Below are 25882 nucleotides of genomic sequence, written 5' to 3'. Positions count from 1 at the left end.
CACATCAATAAAACAGTGGAATAAAGTTGCGGGCACTTAGAAGCGTCAGCCTCCTTGCTCTGCCTCAAAAAACCCCAGAGAGTCACTGGCTGGCAGCCAGCCAATAAATTAGAAGATAAGAAATATTATTCCACTGGCACACCAGTGGGTTACTTCTATTTAAAAAGGGGAGGCGGGGATGGGGATTATTGATAATGAAATTACTTGGAGGGGGGGAAAAGCTATATGACAAGAATAGAATGCTTGGAGGTAGATCAATAAGGAGATATTGTTGTGGACAACGCTGCAGTGGCAGGAAAACGGCTCAGAGGATGCAGGATATGTAATCAGACAGTGTGTGTGTGTGTGTGTGTGTGTGTGTGTGTGTGTGTGTGTGTGTGTGTGTGTGAGACGCTTTCCTCCCTTCAGTGGATCCAGAATATCATCGACCGCTGATGCAAATTTGAGCTGAAAAGAAAACACAAAAAACCCCAAAAACAAATCATAAATATTGTGCAATCTTTGTGATTATGATGTATGTGTTGCATTTCAGATGCTGAACTGAAGTAAGATGGCCTCAGAAAGAACGCCGACCCCTCAGAGCAGCTCCAGACAGAGCAGCTCTCTCTCGTCGTCGCCGATGAGGCAAGTGGCAAGTGTTCGCTCTCAAAAGGCTTTCTTGGAGGAACGCCAGTCGGAGTAGCAGAAAGATAGTTCAGGGTCTTTAGGTGGTTTGGGAAGACCAAAGCAGATTTTCACTGTTTTAGAACAACTCCAGTTGGTGTGAGGTGATCTGTAAGTTTAGAAATCAGGTAATCTGATGTTCTTGTGCTCCCAAACCATTTATGCCTGAGGTTCCCTAGAAACTGGCTCTGATGCACACACATCCTGAGTCACAACTTAGTCNCAAAAAACCCCAAAAACAAATCATAAATATTGTGCAATCTTTGTGATTATGATGTATGTGTTGCATTTCAGATGCTGAACTGAAGTAAGATGGCCTCAGAAAGAACGCCGACCCCTCAGAGCAGCTCCAGACAGAGCAGCTCTCTCTCGTCGTCGCCGATGAGGCAAGTGGCAAGTGTTCGCTCTCAAAAGGCTTTCTTGGAGGAACGCCAGTCGGAGTAGCAGAAAGATAGTTCAGGGTCTTTAGGTGGTTTGGGAAGACCAAAGCAGATTTTCACTGTTTTAGAACAACTCCAGTTGGTGTGAGGTGATCTGTAAGTTTAGAAATCAGGTAATCTGATGTTCTTGTGCTCCCAAACCATTTATGCCTGAGGTTCCCTAGAAACTGGCTCTGATGCACACACATCCTGAGTCACAACTTAGTCATTTATAATTTATCTGTCAGAAACTCTTTCCAAAGACGTTCTTAAAAAAACAAAAAAAGAAGAAGTAACTTGGTCTTACATAACTTTGTGCAGAGACGGGTTGTCATGGTGTCTTTTTGTGGTGAAGCCTCCAGCAGGTAGAGAAAGTAACCCAAGACTGTTTACCTTACCTGACTGCAACAGTGTTCTTGTAGATAATCTAAAACTTTTTCTCTGTGCGTTTTATGCAAAACTTCTTCAACATTAAATCAAAGGTTAGCTGCTTCTACATATCCTGAACTGATTCCTGTGATTCCTTTATACGATTGTGGCCCCACTGATGAATCTCGCAAACATTCTTGGAGATCTGTGTGTAAAGACACTCAGATGATCCACTGTGCTTTTCCACCTGTGGTGTAACATCCTTATTTTATGACAATAATTATGTTGATTCTTGACCATATTTTTCCCCTTCCGATGATTTGGAGGACACTCCGATTTTCAGGATGTCTCTCTTAATAATCTTAAGAGTATACCTGTCATGTGGGGTGTGCTAACAGTGATCTGGTCCATTCAGAAGGACGTCAGAAATCTGGGACATTCATCATGATCGACTGTGTTGGCCCAATATCACACCATGCGTGTTGTTCCCTGACAACAAACAAGCACGCCGTCTGCTAGCCAATCAGAAAGCAAGTTGATGGAGACACAAAGGAGAAACCAAAATATGCAAGGCAAGACAACTGTGATAGGGCAACAGAAAGTCCAGTGGACACTAGGGACGTCTTTATGAATTGTTTCTTCTCTGTTAAGTATAGTCCACACAAACTATACTACTGCCATTGCTTCTTCCCATTCAGCCATGTTTGTTTACTCTGAACTCATGTTTGGTCTCAAGAGATTTTACAAAATTTCAATGGACCAGAAAGAAATCTTTTATTATTCTTTACCCACCTGTATTACTGCCATAAGGCCTTAATGTGTTGAAGAACTGCCCCACCTTTGGCACTGAGTACATCCAGACGCCTGGAGGTGTGTTTATTGATCTGAGATATAAATGTTAGCTCCAGCGTAATGTCAGCTAACCTTCAGACCTCTTTTTGAACTGTTTTCTTTTTTCTCTTGAACAAGCCATCAAGCCAACTCCTGGCATTTGAACCATTTTCTCCAGTGAGATTCAGATCAGCTGGATAAAAACGCTGTCACAATTCTGCCCAACCCAAACGAGAAGTTGGCTTTGACCTTTGGGTTACGTTCATACTAGCAATTCGTCTTTCATAAAACATTTCGGTACAGCAAAGCTAAGTAAATATACTCCTAATTTTTGTCTCACATTCAAAGTCAGTAAATTGCAGATTCAAAGCTGAAATGTCAAACTTTCTGCCAGATTCATGCGGCTGAGAGGGAAAAACACCAAGAACTCGTACTAAAAAAATGAAAACCTGAAGCAACAACATGCTTGTTAAACCATCATAGATATTTGAAGATCCAACTGGATCCTGCAGTGCTGGAGATCTTAAAAAGTGAATTAGTAAACTTTTTTTCAGCTCATTCCTTTCTCAGTAACAGAGATTGGGGAAAAAAAAGCTAAAGCAAAACTTTCTCAGTTTATTGAGGCTTTAGCAAAAGAACTGATGAATTTCTAGAAATATTCTCATCCAAAAAACACACCAGTCAAAATTCTTATAACATACTGAGTTTTACAGGTCAGATGCTGATCTGATTTAATCTCAAGTATGACTTGTAACTAACGTTATGTATCGCCCTATTTCTCCTTGCAAATTTCTGACAATCTGAGATTCTTATGTCAGCTACTGTAGCTGTGTTTCCTTTACAAACATGAGCAAATGTAAAGAAAAACGATTGCAGTGTTTCCATTAAGTAAGATATTAAATTAAAATCTCATATAAATGAACTTGTTTTCGCCAGTAGCAACATCCAGATGTTGGTCACGTGACTTGTGTGATGTAAAAAAAGCAATAAAAAGTGTTTCTCTTGCAGTTTTTTGCATCTATTTCGATGCAGCTGAAAAACTAGCATGAAAACGTTTTAGTCAAAAACACGGGAGTTCTTTCGTTTCCATTAAGAGTATTTATTTTCGTCTGAATTTGTTTGTATCCTAAAACTTCAGAAGAGAACCCAGTTAGCAGTCAATGGTAAATGTAAGTCATTATCAATCTGAATATATAATCTGTGACAGTTTTGCTTTTACAAACTCTCAAATCACACTGCACGTAGTGCGCTGAATAAACTTGGATATGAGATCAGTAGAGTTGTCACCAGCTACGTAGACAACTGGGCGCGTAAACAAAGAAGTGATGTAAATGACTTCTTTGCCTTTATCTCCTGTGCCCCCCTCTACCATAAATCCCTTTTGTGCTGCGCTTGGCTCCCTAACAGTCAATAAATCAAGTGACGAAAACCTCCCAACGGCTTAATTGTGTTAAAATAAATTGCAAACACAGATGGAAAACGTGCATTCATTTGGCGTCTATGTCTCACGCTCGTCTTTGTCAAATGTTTTAATAGCAGAATCAACCCAGATCGGCTTCTCTGCCTAATCTGCACTTATTTAATAAGGAAAAGTCTGACAATTGATAGTTTTCTGTTGCTTCATTGTATTCTGATATGAGGCATAATGTGTATGGGTAAAAAAAAAAAGAGAAACATCATGTGGTAGGGATGTTAATAATAATTTTACTCTGATTAAAAATAAAACATCTTTTTCGTGAACCACCTTCAATCATCATATTAAGACCATTGTAGACAGAAAAACATTGGAGTAAATTTCCATCAAAAAAAATTCTGAGTTGAAAAGTCAAACATTTGATGGGAAAAAAAATCTGAAAATTTTAGATTAATCTCAGAAATTTTCAAAAGATTTTTTTTTTAATTTAAAATGTCAAAAATTTTCTCTGAAAAAAACTTAAATTTTGATGTTCATCTCTGAAATTTTTCTTTGATTTTCGAGTTTCAAAATTTTTGGGGCGAATTTCTATCAACAATGGCCTTAACACTCCATGGTATCCACCTGTATTGTTGAACTGCAGTCGGGGGAGGGGGCCACACAAAACCACTTCAAAGGACCATTAACGGCCCCGGGGCCGCGCTTTGGACATCTATGGGACTGTATTTATACGCCCTCTGGCGCGTGTGATCTAACATGCCAATAAGTGATGGGGTGAAGTTTGAGGTTAGACGTTGTCTGAGACAAAGAGACTGAAAAATGGGAGAACCAGAGTCGGCGTGTTTTGTCTTCGCTGATTTTGGCCTTGGCTGCACATTAAAAGTTGCGAGAAACATCTGGAAGTCAGATGTCTGCCGTGGCCGCCAGGATTTTTTCTATCAGCCAGAGGCTCAAACGATGTCCTACCAACGTGCTGTTTTTTCAAGCTTGACCTCTAGAAAATCGAGGCCTGCCTCGTGTGTTTTAAAAAGTATGTTTGCCTGCTCCTTCTCCCCGTTTTCTGAGTTCAGTCGTCATGTCCAATCAGAGCGACGTTGTATGGGCCGAACCTCTAATTCCTCTCCAAGAGAGCGTTTTGTTTAGCATTATTCGGTCATTAGCTGAGCAAAATTGCATTTCCATCCATTTTGGTCCCTTTAATGTCTTTGTCTTTAATTCTTTCTGAGACATTATTTCTACCTCCAGCTAAAGCCAAAGCCACACTCATCGGTCCACAAAATCTTGAGCGTCATTTTGCCCACATTTCCAGTCTGTCTGCCCAGAAGGACTGTGGTTCTGTGGTGGAGTTTAGAAATGCTTTCCATTTGTTCCTCACTGACCCCCAGGCATCGGACTGTGATGATAATGCTCCACAGACATTAGGCTCCTTCCTGCTCTCAGTATGTGTTTATTAAATCCTCTATTGGCAGACTGTCTCCGATCTGGATACAGGAAGATACGAAACAGATTGTAACGTGAACTCTCTTATGTTTTATTTTTCAAATATCATTTCTTAGGTCACCAATAAAAGAGATGAAGCAAGGGAGTGATACTTTTAGCCATTTAGTAAGACTATTTAAGCCCAAAAGATTCATAAGGACACCACAAACTAAAAGAAAATCTAAGAAAAAAATATTCCTCTTTGGCTTGATTGATTCTGATGACTTGATAAACAAGCCAAACAGCCTAATCCTTGATACATGAGGTATACAGGTACAACTCAGAGTTGGAATACACGTTCCAATAGACGCTCATTTGTCAAATTAAAAGTAGTTTTTGATGAATAACAACCTTTAAGCAGGTCACTCACAAAATGACAATTTCAACTCATGTTAAAAAAATAAAGATGGTAATGTTTCATTAAGACTTTGTTGTAGAGTTTTAAATCAACCACAGGGTGAAACATCAAATTAGTCTCAAGAAACTATGAAATAACACACAAAAATAAAAATAAAATTAAAACAGTGTTTCTTACGGGTCACAAGTTTGATAAAAATTTATGTTGTGAAACTGCAACATAAATCTGGATTTTATGGAGCCACTTCAAACCTCGTAACAATTTAGAATATAGCTTTTATACATGTATGTAAGCTGATTTTTTTTTTTACAAGACAAATCAGTTTTATTTACAGTTTAGGCTATGATAAGGTAAATACATGTGAATTCAAACATTGTAGAGGTGAAGAGAAATTACATGGACTAACAATATTCATGGGAGTAAAGTACCACAGCTGAACCTGAAGAGCTAAAATCCACTAATATTTGAGACCCGCTCTGAATATAATTACCTATTTCAGTAGTTCACACACCAAATGTACCATAATAAGCAGTAGTAGTCACAGTGGAAACCAGCTTTTCTCTGCTGTAGAAGGGAATAGCCACAGGCTCCTCTTTTCAGCTAGCTTACTTTAGCTAGCAGACAACACTGAATTGCTAGCTAGCTACAATTGCTACCTGTAGTGCTAATCTAATTGTTTCTCCATGGCAGATTTTACAGATTTTTTTGGAACATATCTGTCTCACATTAAAAACTTGCAAAAATTTTGAGATTAATCTCAGAAGTGTTTAAAAAAAAAAGTGAAAACTTTGGAGTTTCAAAAATTACACATTTGCTTGAAAAATCTTAGAAATTTTCTTGAATTCACTTCCAGAGTTCTTTTTCTCAAAAATGTCTGTGATTAATCTCAAAACGTTAATCTAAAATAATTTGTTACAACTGTTTTGTAACAAATTTTTGACTTTTCAGGGTTTTTTTCTAGAAGTTCTTTTGAGCCTAGTCTTCAAATTTTGAACTTTTTTTGCAGAAATGTACTCTTTTTTTGTTGGTTAATTAACATTTTATGCATCTAATGGATCAATTTAAACAGAGAATTGTCACAATATGAAAACTTCATGTACTGAAAAAAACAACATGAAGGAGTAATGGATTATGAAAATAATCATTGGATACATATATTAGCCCACCCTTCAAATATCACCACCAGCCACCACTGGATATAATGTTTTAATTGACCTCATCAGGCCAAATTAAACCTTCCAAACTATAAATTTAACAGTTTGGAAAATCCAGATGAGTGAGAAGCACACTGTAATTTCACCGTGTGCTTTGCCTTCTTAATCTGTGTTTCAAACCTGTTATTTTCCTGGTGTGGGGCAACTGTGGATGAAGTGGGATGAAGCCGACATAACGCTGCCTGTATTAATCATTGTGAGGTGTAATTTATAGCCACTGAATCACAGAAAGCCTCAAGAGCCAGACCAGCCAGTAACTCTAATCCCTCAAGAGAAAATCCCGAAACAGCCACGTTTTAAAGTCGCTCTGCTGTTTGGTCTCACACCTGTCCGTCTGATGTGAGCGCTAACGCTGCCATACGACCCTTTGAAGTACGGCAGCGTAGTAAAACCGTTGTGACTCATTGTAGTTTGAAGCACATTTATGTTGCCATCTATGGTTATTGTCTTCGTTACGCAACTTGGCTTGACCCACAGACTGCACACAGTGAGAGATTCAGGCGGAGAGCGCGTTTTCATGTGGAGGATTGTCTATTCTTTTTTTTTCTTTTTTTTTAGCCATAACCAAACTTGACCCACACACCCAATGTGGGAGTCTGTCAAGCAAGCGTGGATCCTGTCTCTACATTTTGCTGCGCTTTGAGGGAATTTCCTGAGTCTGTGTGGCTGAGATGTTTACGACGGCGTATTAGGGAAATTGTGGATATGAAATAGGGGGGAAAGAAACAAGAGGAGGAAATTTTTGCCAAAAAACGCTTTAAAGATTAAAATTCTAATTTTTGAAAAAAACTCGGTAATTTTTTGAGAAAATGACATAAAAATTGGTATAAAAAAACTCAGAAATTTTGAGATTAATCTCAGAAATTTTCTAGAAAAACACAGATATTTGTGAGTTTCAAAGGTCAAAAATTTGCTACAAAAAACTCCTCAAAAATGTTTGAGAAAAAAAAGCTTGAAAAGTTGAAAATTTGCTGGAAAATAATCTTACATTTTGAGATTAATCTTAGAAATCTTCATGAAAATAAAACTCTGAAATCTCTGAATTTTAAAAGTCAGAAATATTTTACTTTCAATGACAAAATTAATTACAACGAAAAAAAATATTGTCTGAAAATATGGATTGATGATGAAAAAATCCATAGCGGAACAAACAAAGTATTTGACAAAATTGTGGAAGATATTTTTATAGCTGCTCAGGGAGGAGTTCATGCAAAGTCACACACATACAAAATTGTTATTTTATGAAACGCTACAATGAGACTCAGATTTGTGTTGTGAAACAATAAATATAAGATTAGAAATGTTGGGAAGTGAAGGTAGAAAAATAAAAAAATGATGCTTCAAAAATGCTTCAAACTCCAAATATTTGAGCACTACATTTTCAAAGTACCAGCAGAAATAGAACAGAAAATAAATTTGAAAACAGCCACTACATCTATAACCATTTCATAGGTTACTAATCTCCACACATCTGTACAAAATAGAAAGCATATAAAGTTGGCCTGCCAAATTCCCAGATTTGTGGCCAGATAATCTTCATTCTTTCCGTGTTTGAAATGGCTATTGTTCAGCTTTTTGTAATCTTCTGGGTAATTTCAAAATGCAATTATAAAACTGATCAAAGTGGTTTTTTTTGTTTTGTTTTTGTAAATAAAAGCCCGTATTGACGTACTCTAGTTCCCATCTTCAACATGTCTCACCTAATTAACTGGAATTGATTCGTGCCGCGCTGCTTATTTTTCTCAGCTTATTTTCACTTGGACAAACAGAGCAGCTGATAACAGGAGCTTCTGATTTGTGGTAAACTGGAGAAGCATCAATGGGGCTCATTTTGCTAACACCTTGCTCTGGAGTGAGAAAATGGTTTTAAAACTTTAACATAGAACACACACACACTCACACGCACACACACACACAGACTTTCTCTATAGTCGTAAAGTAACAAGCCCCCTGATAGTTTCAAACATCGAGTCAGCTCGTCCTCCCTGAACTCAGACTTCACAGTGAGGACCGCTCCGTCAGAACTCCATGTGCCTGAAGTACTTTCTGTATGCACTCTCTACTTGAGCACATCCAAATTAAAAAGTGACTCATCCAAAAGTTGAATTCATTAACAGCTCAGGAGGACTGAATTTTACTGTTGACATTTATCAGAGGAATCTGTTAACCCTTCCAGAACGAATGTTTCGGCGACGAGCCAGCCAAATTTGCAGTACCGTAATTCCGCCACACGTTGCGCTATCTGAAAAATTCCAATGGTTTCTGAAAGGGGTGACGTTGCGCTTTCCAGTCAATATCGGATTATTATGGTAATTTCACTCTCGCCGTAGCAGGAAGTGAAATTAATCTGAGGAGCGCTCTTAACAGACGGTAAATTACAAAAATAACTGCAAGATATTGAAAGTTCCAGTTGTTATCGATAAATGGGCAAATATATTTACTCACTGGACATTTAAAGAACTGCGTACAATTAAAATAAATCAAAAATATACAGGCGGAGAACTGAAACCCAGGGCTCAAAGGGTTAAGACATAATCATCAAAAAACAAAAGAAAAACATCAAACAAAGGCATATTAGCGAGTTTGAACCACTTTCCCCGGCCTGCAGCTACCTGCAGCAGTGACAGTGATGCGTCGTGTCCCCAGGATCCCGCCGCTCTACGAGATAATAGAGCCGCCGTCGCCTGACCCTCGCTTGGCCATGCATGTATCTGTCATTCCCTCTAAGCCGTAGCGCACCGCTTCCCCTCCTTTGGAAAACAAACCGGTTATTATTTTGTGAGGGTGATGTTTTGCTGCTCGTCGGGAGTCGGAGGGGGGTGTAAATCAGAACGGGTTCATCCTCATGTGAGACGGGTTATGTAACTGAGAGGGATGACGAGAAACGGTCACATTTGATTTGGTCCAAACAATGAGACTCTTTATTCTGTTGCCTGCATCCCCGTCCTCGAGACTAAATTTGTTTTTGTTTCATTATTTTGTAGAATCAAGGATGACACAGAATAGTAAATTGCATTGCGGGTTTTCAGACTCTACATTTTGTTATGCAAAACACACACACACACACACACACACACACACACACACACACACACACACACACTGTTTAAATGTATCCATTAGTCCAAAACCATAAAAGCCATACTTTTTGTAGAACGCAAGAGAAATGTTGGCAAATTATCGCGTTGGACGGGAATGTGCCCCTTACCGAACATGTCACTCTCAGAAGAAACTGTTGATCTAGGCACTGCTTTTTACACACACCTTTGGAGGACTGTAATAAAGTATAACATTTCCTTCCTGATCACCCTCAAAACTTTAACCAAACATCTTCGTCTTCAGTAAGGCTGAAGATGAAGATGAAGGACAGAAGTCTTTCATGCAACGGCTCAGACTCTAACGCCAATATCATCGTCTGTAGTCCAAGGTTCTAAAGAACTGAATTGGCATAATAGATAATAAATTAACAGATAATAAATAATACATTTCTATGTTGTTGAGCTCTTGTGTCATACTGGATACCCATGGTACAAAATAATTGGGTAGTAAGCAGTGAAGCCATGAGCTGCAGCTAAATTTGTTGATTCTGTCTTTCCATCGTCTGCTGTTCATGTGTTGATAGACTGTGTATTTTACCAGTTTGTTTGAGTTTTATTTGTTTATTTATAAGTCACTCAAAATTACTCAAAAATGCTATAAAGAGCTGCTAATTGTGAGAGAACAGTGGTTTTTTTTTTGTGGAATTGTAGGCAATGAAGCTAGAGTACCTGGAGAAAATCTCATGATGAACTCAGACCAGCTCAGTCTAAGGCTGAAAGAACACTTCTCACCTCTCCATGGTGAGAGGTAAATCCTAAATACCAGACCAAGATTCTTACCCCATGCAGAATTGCTTAAATATGTAAAATGAGTGCTGGTATATTTGAAGCCTGACAATTGTTTCACTCTTGTTCTGCAAAAAGGCAAGGCTGTAGCTAAGGATCGAGCAGCAGATCAAGAGGACAGTCTGAAGCACAGCAGCAAGAACTAATACAGGACGGGTTTTAGGAAATCTCTGAAAATACTCCAGCATCCAGAGTCTGTAACGGTGCTTAATTAAATACTTTTGAGAAGACCTAAAAGCGGCCGCACAGGGCCACTCGCACTCCACCCTAATTGAGTTTGATCACTTCTGCCAAGAAGAAGAAAAGCTTTAAGAGGAAAGCTGTGCCAACCCTTCCCCAAAGAGACCTGAGGCCGGAGCTGCCAAAACTTCCTAAACCAAGTACTTAGCGAAGACACTTATATAAAGTATGTTTATATAAAATGCCACTTCTTGTTAAGATGAGTCTGAGAGACAGTAAACGCTGAGAACCTGCAGCATCTCTCCACGTCCTCTTCAGTTATGATGGCGTCAAATGATCAAACCCTTGTGGGTAGTTTGACTCAAACCATGAGTCACGTCTGTGTGATCGCTCCACGGCAAACCTCGTCAACTGGCATGGTTTACAAGTGTTTAACAATATGAAGTGCAAAAACATCAGAAGGAGTCACAAAACAGAAGTGGGGCTCAGTTTTCTTTGACAACCAGGATCATTCAGGGAGAAATAACTGTTCAGACAGCAACTAAAGGTTGAACCTCATCCATTCTCAGGGGCTTCCATTGTCACTGTGAGGCCATTTACCCCACTTAGTACAACAAGCTCCTTTTAAATGACCCTTGCTCCCCGTAACGCTGCGTCCTTATTTATTCCACTCCACATTCACAGCTTATTGGATCTTTATCTCCTTTCTAGCATTACAGATTAAATGAGAATGTTGTTCACCAAAGAACTTTCTGAAACTTCAAGCTGCAGTACGTAACTTTTAGAAACAATGTTTTTATATATATGTATGTATATTTGTTAAAATCGTCACCGTGTTGTCACATAACAACATGAAAAAGATAATCTGTGGGAAAAAAATCTGTGGCGTTTCTCTTCCTCCTTCCTGTTCTCCTACTGCCGTGGCAGACCGTGTCTGGTCAGAAACAACCAATCAGAGTTAGGGGGAGGATCTTAGCGCTGTCAATTGAGCTCATGTACATGCTTCTCAATGTGGTAATAGTAAACAGATAACTTACTGTTATAGACATGTGGCATGTTAATGTTTGCGCACAGCGCTGGGAGGCGAAAAGACGATTTGTGAAAAGACGAACAATTACAAGGAGATATAAAATAAAATAAAACAGACTAAACACCAAGAAAGGCATTAAAAACATGTATGAAAGTGACAAGATAAGATACCTCATTTCTTCTAAATTTCGTACTTTATCATGCTGCTCACAGACGTGTTCAATTTTGTTCAACGATGATTCATCCTCCTGCCACCGATTTTTGCCGTGTGATGACATGTTTCCAGAGACGGCGTAGCATTACTCAAACGGCGCAGGAAGAGGCCAGTGAGCGAAGGCGGCGAGTATCCATCTTCATTAGAGAACCTCCTCTGTTGACTCAAAGCGGGGCCGGCCGCTGTGGCCATCGATCCAGCTCCTTCCAGGAAGCCAGGGGTTTGCCGTCCCCCTCTAAAGCCTCCGGTCATTAGGGTCAGCGTTGGGAGAGATTGAAGTGGGGGGGAGTGTTTACCTGCTGGAGCTGTCGTCTCACCAAGGAGTTGAGCTAACAAAAACAAAAGCTAGCGAGTATTGACGAAATTGACCTGTGATGCACGCATTGATTGCTGCAGTTTGCGACGGATGTTTATGGTTTCTGCTTTTGATGGAGTTGAGGGGAACAAGCTGCTCATGGCTAGTTATAGTTTGCAACCAAGAACAGTTTGTTTTTCTTTTTTTGTGGTTGGCAAACCTTTAGTTCAAAAGGTCCACATTCAGAACAAGTGAGGATGAACTTTGTTTCATTAAACGTCCTTAAAACCTAAGCATTAAAATTAACTTAAAGGGGCAGTATTATGTATTTTCCAGCCTCAAAGGACAACAGGACAATCAGGTAACTATGTCAACTTCAGCTGTTATTAAATGCTATAAATATCAAATATGACTTAAAAGAAATTTGACTTAATACTTTAACACCTTGAAATTGGTGCCCCTGTCTGTTTAAAAACTCCTGACGTTTCCGACACTCCACCTTCAGGAAGTCATCATGTTTACAAGTGTTGGTTGGAGCACTGGACTGACAGGTAGCTCCTATAATGAGTCCAGCTGATGCATAGTTTCACCAGGTGTTTGCTAATTGCTTCTGGCTAGTCTGAAGGAACTGAGGGAGGGAGAAGGGTTGAAGGGGAGAGCTGCTCAGAGGCCCAGAGGCGGAAACTAAGAAACTTAGCAGCTGCAGATCTGAGGAGGAGCTTTATCCTCAAAGTTGGACAGAGCAGCCCTCCACTCAGCTCCTTCAGACTAGCCAGCAGCAATTAGCAAACACCTGGTGAAACTGAGAATCTGATGAGCTCATTATAGGAACTTCTCAGTAAAACATTTTTAAAATTGTTGTTAAAGGGTTAATGGAGGAGCTATGTTGTGATGACTTCCTGAAAGCAGAGTTTCAGAAAGAGCAGTGGTTTCTTAAAGAGACAGAGATGTCAAGGTGTTAAATTATGAAATATTTTTTTAAGTCATTTTTGATGTCTCCAGCATTTTTATAACAACTGAAGGTAACAAAGGTCCTTGACTATGCTATAAAATGGTATCATGTGCTTGGAAAATACACACCACAGTCCCTTTAAAGGATTTCTCAAACGTACAACAATCAAAACACTTCAGGTCCTTTTTAATAACATTTCAACGTGATGTAAAGCTCAAAAAAGTAAATTCTACATGAAGCTGTCCCATTAAATGTTTTTTTTTTTTAATGTCTCAACAAATATCTTCATTTTTTCCCTCCAGTACCCGCATGCAGACCCTGCAGGTGGACTCAGTCCAGCGGTGGATGGAGGACCTCCGCCACATGACCGAGGTGGAGTGCATGTGCGTCCTTCAGGCCAAGCCCATCGGCGTGGACGAAGACTCCCACCAGGGGGAGCTCATAGTGACGTCCGGGATCGGTGCGGGCGACCACGTGGCCAGGAACAACCTGCAGACGCTCCTCCGCCGGGCGCTGGTGGTCAGCACGGAGCTGGGCAAGATGTTTCAGCGGCTGGAGAAAGGCCGCTGGCAGAGGGTCCACAGCACGGCCGTACGAGCCAACTGCCACGTGCGCTCGCTGGTCCACGAGTACAGTGCCGCCCGGAGCACGCCGCCGGAGATGCAGAAGGTGGGTGAGGGTTGACTTTGGTTTTCCACCAGACACATTGATGAGGATATGATATGAGATTTTAAATACACATTCGCATGTTTTATTATAAAGCAGAGAAACTTCTTTTAAATCCTTCATTTGCCCTCTACTTGGATTGTAGAAAATTGCAAACAGGATTTTTTTTGTTATGGCTTTCTTTCTTTTTGAAACACTTCTTTAAATGTTGTTTCTATTTGCTTTTTTTGCAGTATGAAAAATCACTGCTGGAAAAGTGCATGGAGCTGACTAACATCACAGAGAGGTAACAGACACACAAAAATAAATCTAAGAAAAATAAGAAAAAAGCAGAAAGATCTACATTCTATGAAAAAGACAAATCTTAAATGAACAACACATCAGAAATCAAAATCCAACATGCATTTACTAATTGAAGATGCAAAAAAGGAGAAAACATTTCTTTATCCTTCGTAAAGCTCAAATCCATTTTAAAAAGTACATTTAAAAACAGAAAGTTTGCTTGAAGGGCTGTAAATGCTAAAGAAAATTAAATAAAAATAGAAACATGTTAAAACACACAAAACTACAATCGATTTTCAAAAGAGTCAAAAATAGAGCAGAGACAATATAGTAGCACATCCACAGGATCAAAAACAATTGAAAAAAGAAAATATTTTAATAGACACTTAGAAACAGGAAGTGGTTATTCCTGACGAAAGTTTAAAGGCAGTTCGTTTTAAGGTTTGGGAGCCTCAACAGAAAAATCTTGACCTCCCTGAAAACCCTTTGGCTGCCATGGGGACGCCAGTGTCCCCATTGACCTTATTTGTGACCGTATTTGGGGTGACAGTTAAAGGGTTTAAACTTCTGCCTAGTTTTTGTGGCGACTAAACCACAAGTGGGGCCCATTATTATCCAAGATAAGCCAGACTTGTTCAGTGTTTTCCAACAAAAGTGTCATAAACTTCAAAATATTTCCACTTCTATCAAACTGCAGTTACACCTACCATGGGCCAATTTGGGCTCTAAAGACTAGAACCTCTCCACAAATAACAAATCGAAGACGGACGGTTTAAGTAGCTTAACTCGGCTAATATTACAGGCGGTTTCTTCAAATTCAGTATGAAGCGCCACTTTTAATGACTGCTGCAGTGGAGCGCACTTTAACTGTTCTGACCTGCTGTAAATGTGATCCATAGCCTGACATCGGCTCCTGGCACCGTTCCTGGGAAATCTTAGCCCTCCCATCATGGGCAAAGGGCCTCCGGTTCATTAATATTCTTGGGTTTGTGTGCTTCTTGTTTATTTTTTTAATTTCCCACCTGAGAGTCTGTATTGGAGTTGAAGTTATGAAGGCCACTCTGTTATGATTCAGGACTTCTTCTGAAAACGAGCCGCGGCCGACAATGAGGTCCAACGTTGTGTCTGAAGGTCTGGGGATGAAGTCTGTCTTTTTCTCCCAACACCTTCCTTCTATTTTATTAATCCCTTTATTTTGTCAGAATACAGCCAATATGTCTTTGAAAAAATATCTGCTAAAATAAGTGTTACTTTTAACATTCTGATTTCTTTTTTAAGATTTTCAAACATAGAAAATCATTCAACTTTTTTGCAAAAGAGGATTTTCTTCTTCAGGGTGTTGATATTTGTGGAAAACAGCAACAACAAACAAAAGATTGAATGTATATAATTGGTACTTTTAATGTCAATTTTGTGGAAATTGACATTAAATTTCCACAATTTAATGTCAATTAAATTGTGACATTAAATTTAATGTTATTAAATTTAATGTCATGAAATTTAATGACATTAACAGTTTTTCATATTTTTCAATTGAAAAATATGAAAAACTGTTAAACTTTAATTTTTTTATTATGACAGTTCATTATTTGACGGAGCAGTATTGTGTAAAATTAGCTTTTTTGAGTTTACCTCATGTTATTCTCTCACCACAAACATATCTGGAGTGTTGCTTTGATTATTTCATTCATGTTTGAGAAATTCTTTCATTTCCCTGTTAAAGGGTTTAATACAGGAGACATGTTGTGATGACTTTCTGATTTCACAGTCTCAGAAAGAGCAGGAGTTACATAAATAAATATATATACATTTTTTAATAAATGTTACATAGTGCCGCTTTAATGTAAACTATATAATGTAATGGTTTAATGCAAACTGTCAATTCTTCTTTTTACAGATTTTTTTCACTTGCTGATGATCACTAAAACATGGGATTGAGAAACGTCATCTGCATCTTATAGAAATATAAACTGATGTGTCATGTTAACCAGAGGTCACTTCAAAGTACAGAAAATTAAATAAATAAATAAATAAATAAATAAAATGTGTTTTATATAATTTGGAATCAAACAGTATTTACTTAATTTTCCCCATGGCTGTGTGTGAAAATATTTGAACGTTTTTCCTGCAGGTGCCTTCACACAGACGATGAATTCTTCCTTAAATCCATGAGGGAGGCGATCCACGAGATCCTCACCGACGTCAGTGATTCCTTCAGCAACATGATCGACATGGCGCTGGCCAACGAGATCCGGGTCGGTGACTGTTTATTTACCTGCGTTCCAAAGCTTTACCCGTCATGCTGACTTTATAGTGACAGAGTAACTTTAAGCCACAGAGCAGAGAAACAGCAGCAGGAGCTTCATGCCTGCAAGTTAATTACAGGAAAAGCTTGTAGAGACTTGCAGCTGTAACTATGAGTGGTTAAAATGGTTTCCTATGTGTAACACCGAAGAATATGAGTAAGAGAAATATCTAATGAATGTGATTTTAACAAGTCATACCTTTATTTAAATTCATCCCCTTGTCGTCAGTCTGTTTGCCTTCTGTCACCCAGAGGTGACCTGAAGTCTCTTCTTCCTTGCAGGTTCTGATCAAACAGATCGAGTCGTCAGACTGCGTTCAGACTATCGGCAGCGCCATCAGCAACCTGCTGTCTCTCACCCAGGACGGACCCCAGCTCTGCAGCATCATCGCTAAGGTAGTCCGGATAAACCAGCGCAGCCGATTGGCTGAGCTGCTCAGGGGGGTTTACCCTGATAGGTTGAGATTAGTCTCAGAACTGGGATCTGTGGTGACTCACCGTTAGCGAGTAGCCACCAGTCAGACCAGAACACAACGCCGCCTCGCTCTTTCAGTACCAGATAAGACGAGACAGACCAGACAGCATGTCTCAAACGACCATTAGTTACCCTGCCTGCTTCTATGATTCCTTCGATAAGACTCATCCTGATGGCCACACACACACACACACACACACACACACACACACACACACACACACACACATATACCTGTGCGCTTCCCTTACAGCCAGATTGCGAGATCAATACTGTCAGCTCCCATTAGCGGTGGACATAGATCACAACTGCAGTTTGCACACATGCCTTTACCTGCCCATCCACTCATATTTAACTCTCTGTGCAGCGCCGCTGACCGAACCGTCAGGTGGGTGGGGGAGGGAGTCCGGCCGCTGGTGGCCGCTAATGAATACCCAATACAAAACATGTCCACCTGCTATCTGAGCTAATTAGCTTCCTGCTGTCTGTCACGCTAGCTCTCTGAAGTATGGATCATCTGCCTCGTGTCGGATCTCTTCGTCACGTTTTAACTTTACTCACCTGCTTGTTCGGAGTTTGTTGGCTGGGAGGGGGCAGAGTAAATCTCCGTCTCTATAGCAGATACACGCCGGGTGGCGGTCGGTGAATGTTACTGCTTTGAGGAATGCTGGATCGTGAAGCGGAGGTGACACTTCCCAAGGGAAATTTGCTCGGAATATGTGATCAGGAGTTAAGTATTAAACTTTTGTCTTTTACCTTTCTTTTGGTCCTTTTAATCAGTTTTTCTCAAAAACAGATTTTTTAGTTGAATAGCTGCTTCGACAGGATATTTCTTTTTTATAATCAACTTTTTCATCATGTTATGTTATTCTCTCATCCAAAAAACATATCTGGAGTGTTGCCTTGATACTTTCATGCATGTTTGAGAAATACTTTAATCTCCTGTGGCAACTATTCATCTGTGCTCCTCCAGACTAGCGGCAGCAGCGATTGGCAAACACCTGGTGGAACTCCACGTCTGCTGAGCTCATCGTACAAATTACGTCTTAGTCCGGTTACTCCTAAGAATGGCTGTAAATGACATCAATGGACAGCATAGGGAAGCATTGTTGTCATGACAACTGAAGAAGGGTCAGAAAGGGTAGGAGGACAGAGGACCATTTTAAGGCATCAGATGCAAAGTTAAATTCCTTTAATTTATTTTAGATATTTCCATAACAAGTGAAGGTAATGTAGTTACTTGATAGTGCTATAAAATGGAACTATGTGGCTAGAAAATATATAACACTGGCCTTTTAAATATGTCTGTGCAGAAACACACTAAAATATGTGTTCTGAATATGAGCAACGAACGAATAAACAACTTTAAATATGGAGAGAAATTCGCCAAAATGTCACACTGATCATCCTTAAATGTCAGAATTGCACTTGTTGCATGTTGGAGCAGCTCTGTTACATTTTAATTATAATTTTGAGGGCAGCGTTGCATATTTGGGTGATTCTTTCCTCTGGTTTTGGATGCTGTGCAGCTGGAAGGAAGTTTACTCTCACTTTTTTTATTTCAGTCCAATGCTTTGATGTGTAACTGTAGCAACAAAGTATTTGTTTTTTACAACTCGGAGCAACTTATTAGCATCTCAAAAGCCAGAATAGGACTCAAAAATCCCACCTAGACAGGAATTTAAAGAAAAGCACCAAAGCAAATGAGCAGAGTGTTGTCATCCAGAACATGCTACTATGGGATCATCTCTGCTGGACAATTCAGCTGTTAGCATGTCATACACTGCAAAGACACAAAATCTAAGTTTTTATGTCTAGTTTCTAGTGCAAACCCGTTAGTACATGTAAATTAAGACAAAAATTATTTGTCTTAAATTATTTCTTGCAAGATGTATGAGCTTCTTTTAAATCACTAATTCTTGAATACAAATTACAAAGGACTAGTTCCATCTATAACAAGACATTTTATTTGTTTTTTGTGAAGAAAAGTGGAACTAGTATTTATGTATCTGAATTATTGACTTTACACGAGCTTATTCATCTTGCTGAAAAGTAACTTTTAAATGTTTTTTTTTGTCTTAATTCAAGTGTGGTACGATATTTACACCGGAAGGTAGAAAATATTCTTGGTAACATTTTGTGTTTTTACAGTGCAACAGTCATACAGGCTGTCATATAGCAACTGTCTTCAGTCAGAGGCCTCTTCAGATGTGTTGCAAGACTGACTGCTACCGGAGATCCTCCCTCCCCACAGCACAACCCTTCACAGCGACTCTTTGAAGTTACTTGAAGTTACGATATTCAGTTTTCATTTGGGACAAATAAAGAATTTTTGAATTTTACTGAATTGAGTTATTAGAAGACACGAAGTCAAGGCTTTGCTGCCCAGACGTTTCTGACTGCATAGAGCATGCCAGCCCACCATGTGGTCCCTGCTTCAAACAAGCCGTTTGTTCAGCGTCGCGTCATCTCTAAGGAAATTACTTAAACTCTCACTGACAAGGTTTCTGCTTGTAAATCTTGTTCTAAATCACCTCTTTTCCTGCCAGCGAGCTCAGCGGAGCAGAGAGGGAATGATTCATAAAACTATGAGACGGAAACAAATTACACGCAGTGTGGGCCCGTATAGCTGGGGAGACACGGATGGAGACGCATGAAGTGTGAGCAGAACAGTCCTCCGAGGGATCCATTTAGCGAATGAGGGTGAAATGGGTGGAAGAGACGGGGAAGTAGCGAACGAGAAGCCCAGCAATCTGTGAAAAGTGGGAGATGCTCAGAGGGAGAGAGAGAGAGAAGCAAAAGATATTTCCTCTAAAACCAGCCATCGTCTGGCTTTATAGTAGCAGAAATGATCACTTTTTCGGTGATATATGGGGCCACATTGCAGATTTGCTGCTGGAGTTCAGAAATATTTCCAACACATCCACTTAGATTGTTTTACCTTAATTAGAAAAAGGACAGTGAAAGGAGGGGCGGGGGTAAGGAGAAGAAGAATACGAGTCAGAGCGAAACTGGCAAGAAACCAAACTATAAACTGTAAGCTAGATAGGATTTACAGTTCTGGTCAGAAGTTTACACGCACTCATCATCGACATAAATATCCTAACAATTTTGAGCTCCTTAATAACGGCAGTGGTCCTAAAAGAGTGAGTAAAGTTCAGTTATTTTGATAGCATGCATTTCCATTCACAGAAATGCACTGGGAATAATTATTTGATGCCTTTCTGAGGAGTTTTCTCTGGGACTAAAGTCTGGAGATTAGATTGGTGTCTTTGTTAATCTGATAGATCTGGAGCGAAGGTGTTACTCGTTTATTGTGTTTGAGGTTGTGACGTTAGAAACATCAATCTCCAGGGTAGTTCCTCTTCTGCATGAAGCAATCTGATATCTGACGAGAAAACCATGAAAAAGTCTCATTTTGAGTTATTTACAGATTCTGAAAGTGTGGATTCTTAGCTTTCTGATGACATCAAATAAAAATTAAGACAATATGACCATTTAAATGTTGGCACTTTGCAAACAGGACAGGCCTCAAAGTTCCAGAAGAATTGTCCTCAAACCACCTGTTGGTGTTAGCAAAGACTTTTCATTTACATTACTTTATATTAATCCCACCCCCAACATTGACTGTCAACTGGTACAAATTGGGAAGTCATGCCAGTCGAAGGCATCCAGAGAAAAGGTGTGTCTGGTTATAAAAATATATATTTTTAGATGTTTTCTGCTTTTGTTCCATTTTCCAACAAGGCTGTGAGTTTATGTTTCAAGATGGAGACGTTTCAAGACGTTGCCTTTGTACAACATGTTAGACAATGTTTTCTTTCAGCATGATGCCCATTGAAAACTTCATGGTTTTTCCACCAAGTATTGATTTCTGAACTCTTCGTGAGTTAAAATATTAATGATGTTTCTAAATGGATATGAACTTGTTTTCTTTGCAGTATTTGCGGTCTGAAAGCACTGCATCTTTTTCATTATTTTGACCATTTCTCATTTTCTGCTAATAAATACTTACTTAATGTTTGCTTGAAATTTTGGAGACATGTCAGTAGTTCATAGAATAAAAGAACAATATTCATTTACTCAAACATATATCTATAAAAAGTAAAATCACAGAAACTGATCATGGTAAGTGGTCTCTTCATTTTTTCCAGAGCTGTATGTCGGATACAATTGTATAAAAAACATTTCTGTAACTTGATGTCTGACTCAACGTACTTTTCAGTTTATACTGACTTGATTTCAGTGATTTTGTGTCCAAAACAACCCATAACATCTGATGCCTTTTCTCTTTAGTGCAGTTATTTTCAGTGGGGATTTGGTGATAGCTTGACTCCAGACAGGCGTCTGCTGATTGTTACGATACTCACAGGAACTGTAGACCTTTGATCACCCTGGAGATGATTGTTGCCTCAGTCTTTACTATTTTGGCCCTTCTCTGATCCATTAAACTGGTAGTTTTTCATTTTCTTCCACGCCTTTTTGGTTTTGGCTACCAATCTAAAGCCTCTGACATCACTGCAGTCGTCTGAAACAACCAACTAGACCTCAATGTTTCAATATTAATGCCTTACAACCAGGATGTAGAACATCTGCTGCCTTCGTCCCTAAAACACAGCGTGCTGTTTGGACACCTGCTCTTTCACATAATCCGGTTGTACAGAATCATCTCCATGCACCTTGAGACGGCTGAGTCTGTTAGTTCCCCATTACTCCTTCACAGCTGGTAGGAAATTATTTGAAATGTTGGAATATGATTTTAACCAGAAACAGTAAACCGATTTGGGTAGTGATGTGGATCTGGTTTTCTCATGTATACCACTACATATACATACATTACCACTAATGTATGGGTAAAAGCCCAAATAGCAAGTCATACCTCGAACACATGGGTTTTATAGCAATCCACAAGACTCTGGTGTAACTCCAGCTGGGATGTGTTCCTTTCAATTTGATTGGCTTCCTGGCAAGGCATTGGCTTTAAAGCATGGCTCAAACAAATTTAAAGAGGCTGCAGGTCAGCGTTTTGGGAAGACCATTGCGTCCTATTTCTGTTGGAATCTTTAATTTTGATGAAGAAATTTGAACCGTCGGACCCAAACTGTTCCCCCCCCCTTCAAATGAAACGAATCCTTTAAGCTGGACTGAACTTTGCAGCTGCTAACAGGAACAAGCCAAAACTTTTCCTCAGAATAGATTTAGCTGCTTCCTGCATGCAGCTGCAAGTTAAGCAAGAAAAAAATGTGATTTAGAGGAGACCAAGAGCCAGGCCTTTCACCTCAACGGGGACGGAAAGAGTTTTTCAAAGTGAGGCAACTGTGATGCTTGGTGTGTTACTGTCAGTGATGCCTGGGCCCGGTTTAGAATGAGTGGCATAATAATAATGAAAACAATAATATGATAATGGCGGTAAAAAGTGTCTTTGCAGCTATACTAATCAGCCACAACCAGAGCTCATCATGATTGATTTGTGAAAGCAATTAAAACGGTACAACATTCAAGGGGTGAATACTTTTCACAGGCACCTTATATCTTGGATATTGTGTGGATAAAATTACATAAAATATAATTCAATTTGTGCACCTTTATTTGTCTTTTTGCAAATCACCATCTGCATAATCTATGAGAATGAAGTCATATGAAAATAAAGTTATAAAGTTACGAGAATAAAGTCAAATTATGAGATTTTTCTTGTAATGTATTAAAATTTTAATATGATTTTATTATGGCTTTGTTCTCATTGTTACGACCTTATTCTAGTATCACTTTGAGCTGTGGTAGTAATCAGCCACAATGGGGGAAAAAATCATATAAAATCCATTTACTTGCTAATTATGCTTGGACCAAAATGAACATCTCAAATATAATCAGCAAAAGATAAAAGTAAATCTATTTGGAAAGAAAAGTTTTCCACCTTTTATACACACTAAAAAATAAAACGAGTCCTTTTCAGATCCAGCTGGATCGTATTTTTACTACTTTTTTTTTTTTTTTTTTAATATCTTCTGCTTTCATAGCGAAACAACAGGGACAAGCCTGGGCATCCTGAATCAGAAGCCTGAGCTTTTCTACAGCGTGTGTGACGGCGGCGACAGTCCTGCCAGGTAACGCAGAGCGGGACTGCGTAGGCAGCGAACAGGGAAGAGCGGTCAGGCTGGAGGGCAGGATGATTAACCACTCCAAGCCTCAGCAGCACAACCCAGCACAACACGAGACATGCCAGTCCAGCATAATGGCCTTATTAGGATAATGGTGGTAGTTACAGGCTTCGTCTTCCTCCAGGTAATTCCAGCCGTGTGCACGGGGGAATACAATTCAGTCGCTCCCAATCCGTTTCGACAGAGGGACGCTTTCGCACCGAACACGGAACGAGTGAAGAAGCTATTTTTGTTTGTTTACACCAAGCAAAAGAGAAAATGCCCGCTATTACGGACTTGCAAATCTATTTTATTATTTTTTTTTTTTCTCAGCTAGCTGGTTTCCATTCATGGGACGTGCATAGTTTCACTTGTTTCAGCTGACATCAGAAATTGCAGGTGGGATTTGAGAGGTTCTGCAGCTGGCGGGCTCGCCGAGAGGAGCCGGCCAAATCCGCTGGTCATCTCAGGTCCCTTGGACTCTCCAGGGCCGAGAGCGACGCTGCTGGCTCTGGAATCCGGGTAGCAAGGAGCAATTTGACGTGTCATTTTGTCCAATTATGCACGTCCACAGGACAAAAGCGGACGGTGACGTGTGGCGTCTCATTTTGTTACGAGAAAGTGTGACGTCGGCTCTGGAGAGGAGGAGACATTTAGTTTGAGTTTGAGGCTGAAAGTTTTCCCTCTACTAGCAGCACCTGTTATATAACGCTGAGTATTACTTTTGTACTAAGAAAAGATTTAAAAGAACAAAATATAATTACAAAATTAAAGTCAGATTATTACAAAAATAAGGTCGTACGAGAATAAAGTCGAAATATGAAAGTAAAGTCAAAATAAAATGAGAACAAAGTCATAACAATACAAGAATAATGTCATTATATGTGAATAAAGTCATAATATTACAACAATAAAGTCATATGAGAATAAAGCCAAAATAATATGAGAATGAAGTCATAATATCGCGAAAATAAAGTTTTTATTCCCGCGATACAGTCTACTCTAAAGTATACTTGTAACACAGAGGCCACTTTTCTTAGTTTCTCTTCAAGATGGGAACGACAAAAGAACATGAAGAAAATCAGATATTCACTAATTCTCATACGTCAGGAAATGCCAACCAAACAAAGCCGATTTCTGGGTTTTCTATCAGTGACTCAGTCAGAAACCAAACCGTCTGGAGTTTTATTCGAGGTTGCAGGTTGGAAAGAGACGACAGGTGTCGCAGGCCGTGGAGGTGTGAGGCCGGCGTCTCTTCAGGTTAACACATCCAGACAGCTGCTACCCAGGCCGCGTGGGAATATCCTTCGTTCTGAATCTGAAGCATCACGCAAAGTCGCATCCTGAATGCAGCACAATAGGACGCTTGTTCTCTACAGCCCCCTCACAGCAGATCAGCTGGCAGGTTTGCAGAAGATAGAATGGGAAATTCACTGCAGGGCAGTAACTACAAAGTCCATAGACCTGAATGAAGCAGTGAGTGTTTTCATTAGTGGGTCGTCTGTTTACAGACTAAAACAATCTTCTCTCTAGGACATTTTATAAACTTCCCAATGACCGCAGGAGATAAGCACCAATGAAAAATAATTCTGACAATGAATGAAACGTAACCTTATGATTATGAGTAACATATTTTATCGTTGCCATCTCATTGATTACTGCAGCTGATAATCAATTACTTCAATACGCATGCAGGTTCAGTTTCATGAAGCGATTGGCCCTGAGTCTTAACAACAGTCTTTCTTGACAGCTGTAGATGAAATGGTGTTTTCCATTTGCATACAGGAAGGAGCTGTGGTGGCCCTGTTCAAGATCTGCAGGCAGGACCGCTTCAGAGACCTCTACGCTCACGCTCTGAGAACGGTGGCTTCCATCTGCTGCGTGGAAGAGGGCATCAACCAGCTGGATAAGGTACATCTATCTCTAACACACAGTTTCCTTTATCCGCTTGTGAAGAACATCTTCTCCATCTGTTTTATGGCGTGTTCAAAAGAATGAAGTCTGAGTGACTTCAAGCCCAAACTCTACTCTACACTACATATCTTCCACTTATTCAAGACAGCGTCATGGGAGTAACATTCTCTCATTTCTCTCTTTAGTTTCTTATGAATCTCATGGTAATCCTAGGTCAGGTGGGATTGAGGGAAGTCTAAATCTGTGGAATATGTTCAGAAATCTTCCAAAGGGCATTAACTCTGACTCCTTTCGATCTCACTGGATCTCCCGCTGGATGATGACACTCCTACCCTTAACTCTACAGATGGATGAGGCCACCCTACAAAGGAATGGAGTAATATTTCGAGTGCTTCAATCCAGGATTTCATTCTTTCAGTCATGTTGTATCTTTCATGACCATAAGTTAGGGGTAGCTTATATTTTTTTAGCTCAGTTATGTGAGTATCACTGCCTCTCCACACTTATATTGAAACCATCCTAGCGTACGCTAAAGGTCATTGCTGGAAGACATCAACAGAACTACCTCATCTGCAAAACGTAAAGCTAGATAGAAAGATACGGGTCGAAAGGATGTTTTGGGCTTCTGATCCACCTTGTCTCATGCTGTAGAAAATGGTTATGGGCACGCCTTGGTGTAAGCAAGTTGAGATGTCACTGTTCCATCCAACCTTTGTCTCACGCCTCCCTTCAGTACTTTCATATTTGTAGTCATTTGACTTTCTGAGAATGAATTTCCTAATGCGTTTTATGAAACCCTGCT

At 39.7% G+C, this 25882-nt stretch overlaps 1 protein-coding gene across 1 annotated transcript in view; it reads left to right on the top strand.

Annotated features, from left to right (window-relative positions):
• The first annotated feature begins 938 nt into the window (after window positions 1–938).
• Window positions 939–25882, top strand: part of insc (INSC spindle orientation adaptor protein) — a 34723-nt gene continuing 9779 nt past the window's right edge. The window contains exons 1-6 of the mRNA XM_007565980.2: window positions 939–1049; window positions 13604–13970; window positions 14201–14253; window positions 16381–16504; window positions 16837–16950; window positions 24952–25077. Of these exons, the coding sequence (XP_007566042.1) occupies window positions 976–1049; window positions 13604–13970; window positions 14201–14253; window positions 16381–16504; window positions 16837–16950; window positions 24952–25077 (858 nt within the window). The 5' untranslated portion in view covers window positions 939–975. The remainder of the gene's footprint in view (window positions 1050–13603; window positions 13971–14200; window positions 14254–16380; window positions 16505–16836; window positions 16951–24951; window positions 25078–25882) is intronic.

This window comes from Poecilia formosa, unplaced genomic scaffold, assembly GCF_000485575.1.
Source record: "Poecilia formosa unplaced genomic scaffold, Poecilia_formosa-5.1.2 Scaffold185, whole genome shotgun sequence".
Lineage (NCBI taxonomy): Eukaryota > Metazoa > Chordata > Actinopteri > Cyprinodontiformes > Poeciliidae > Poecilia > Poecilia formosa.
This window is presented reverse-complemented; position numbering and strand designations above follow the sequence as displayed.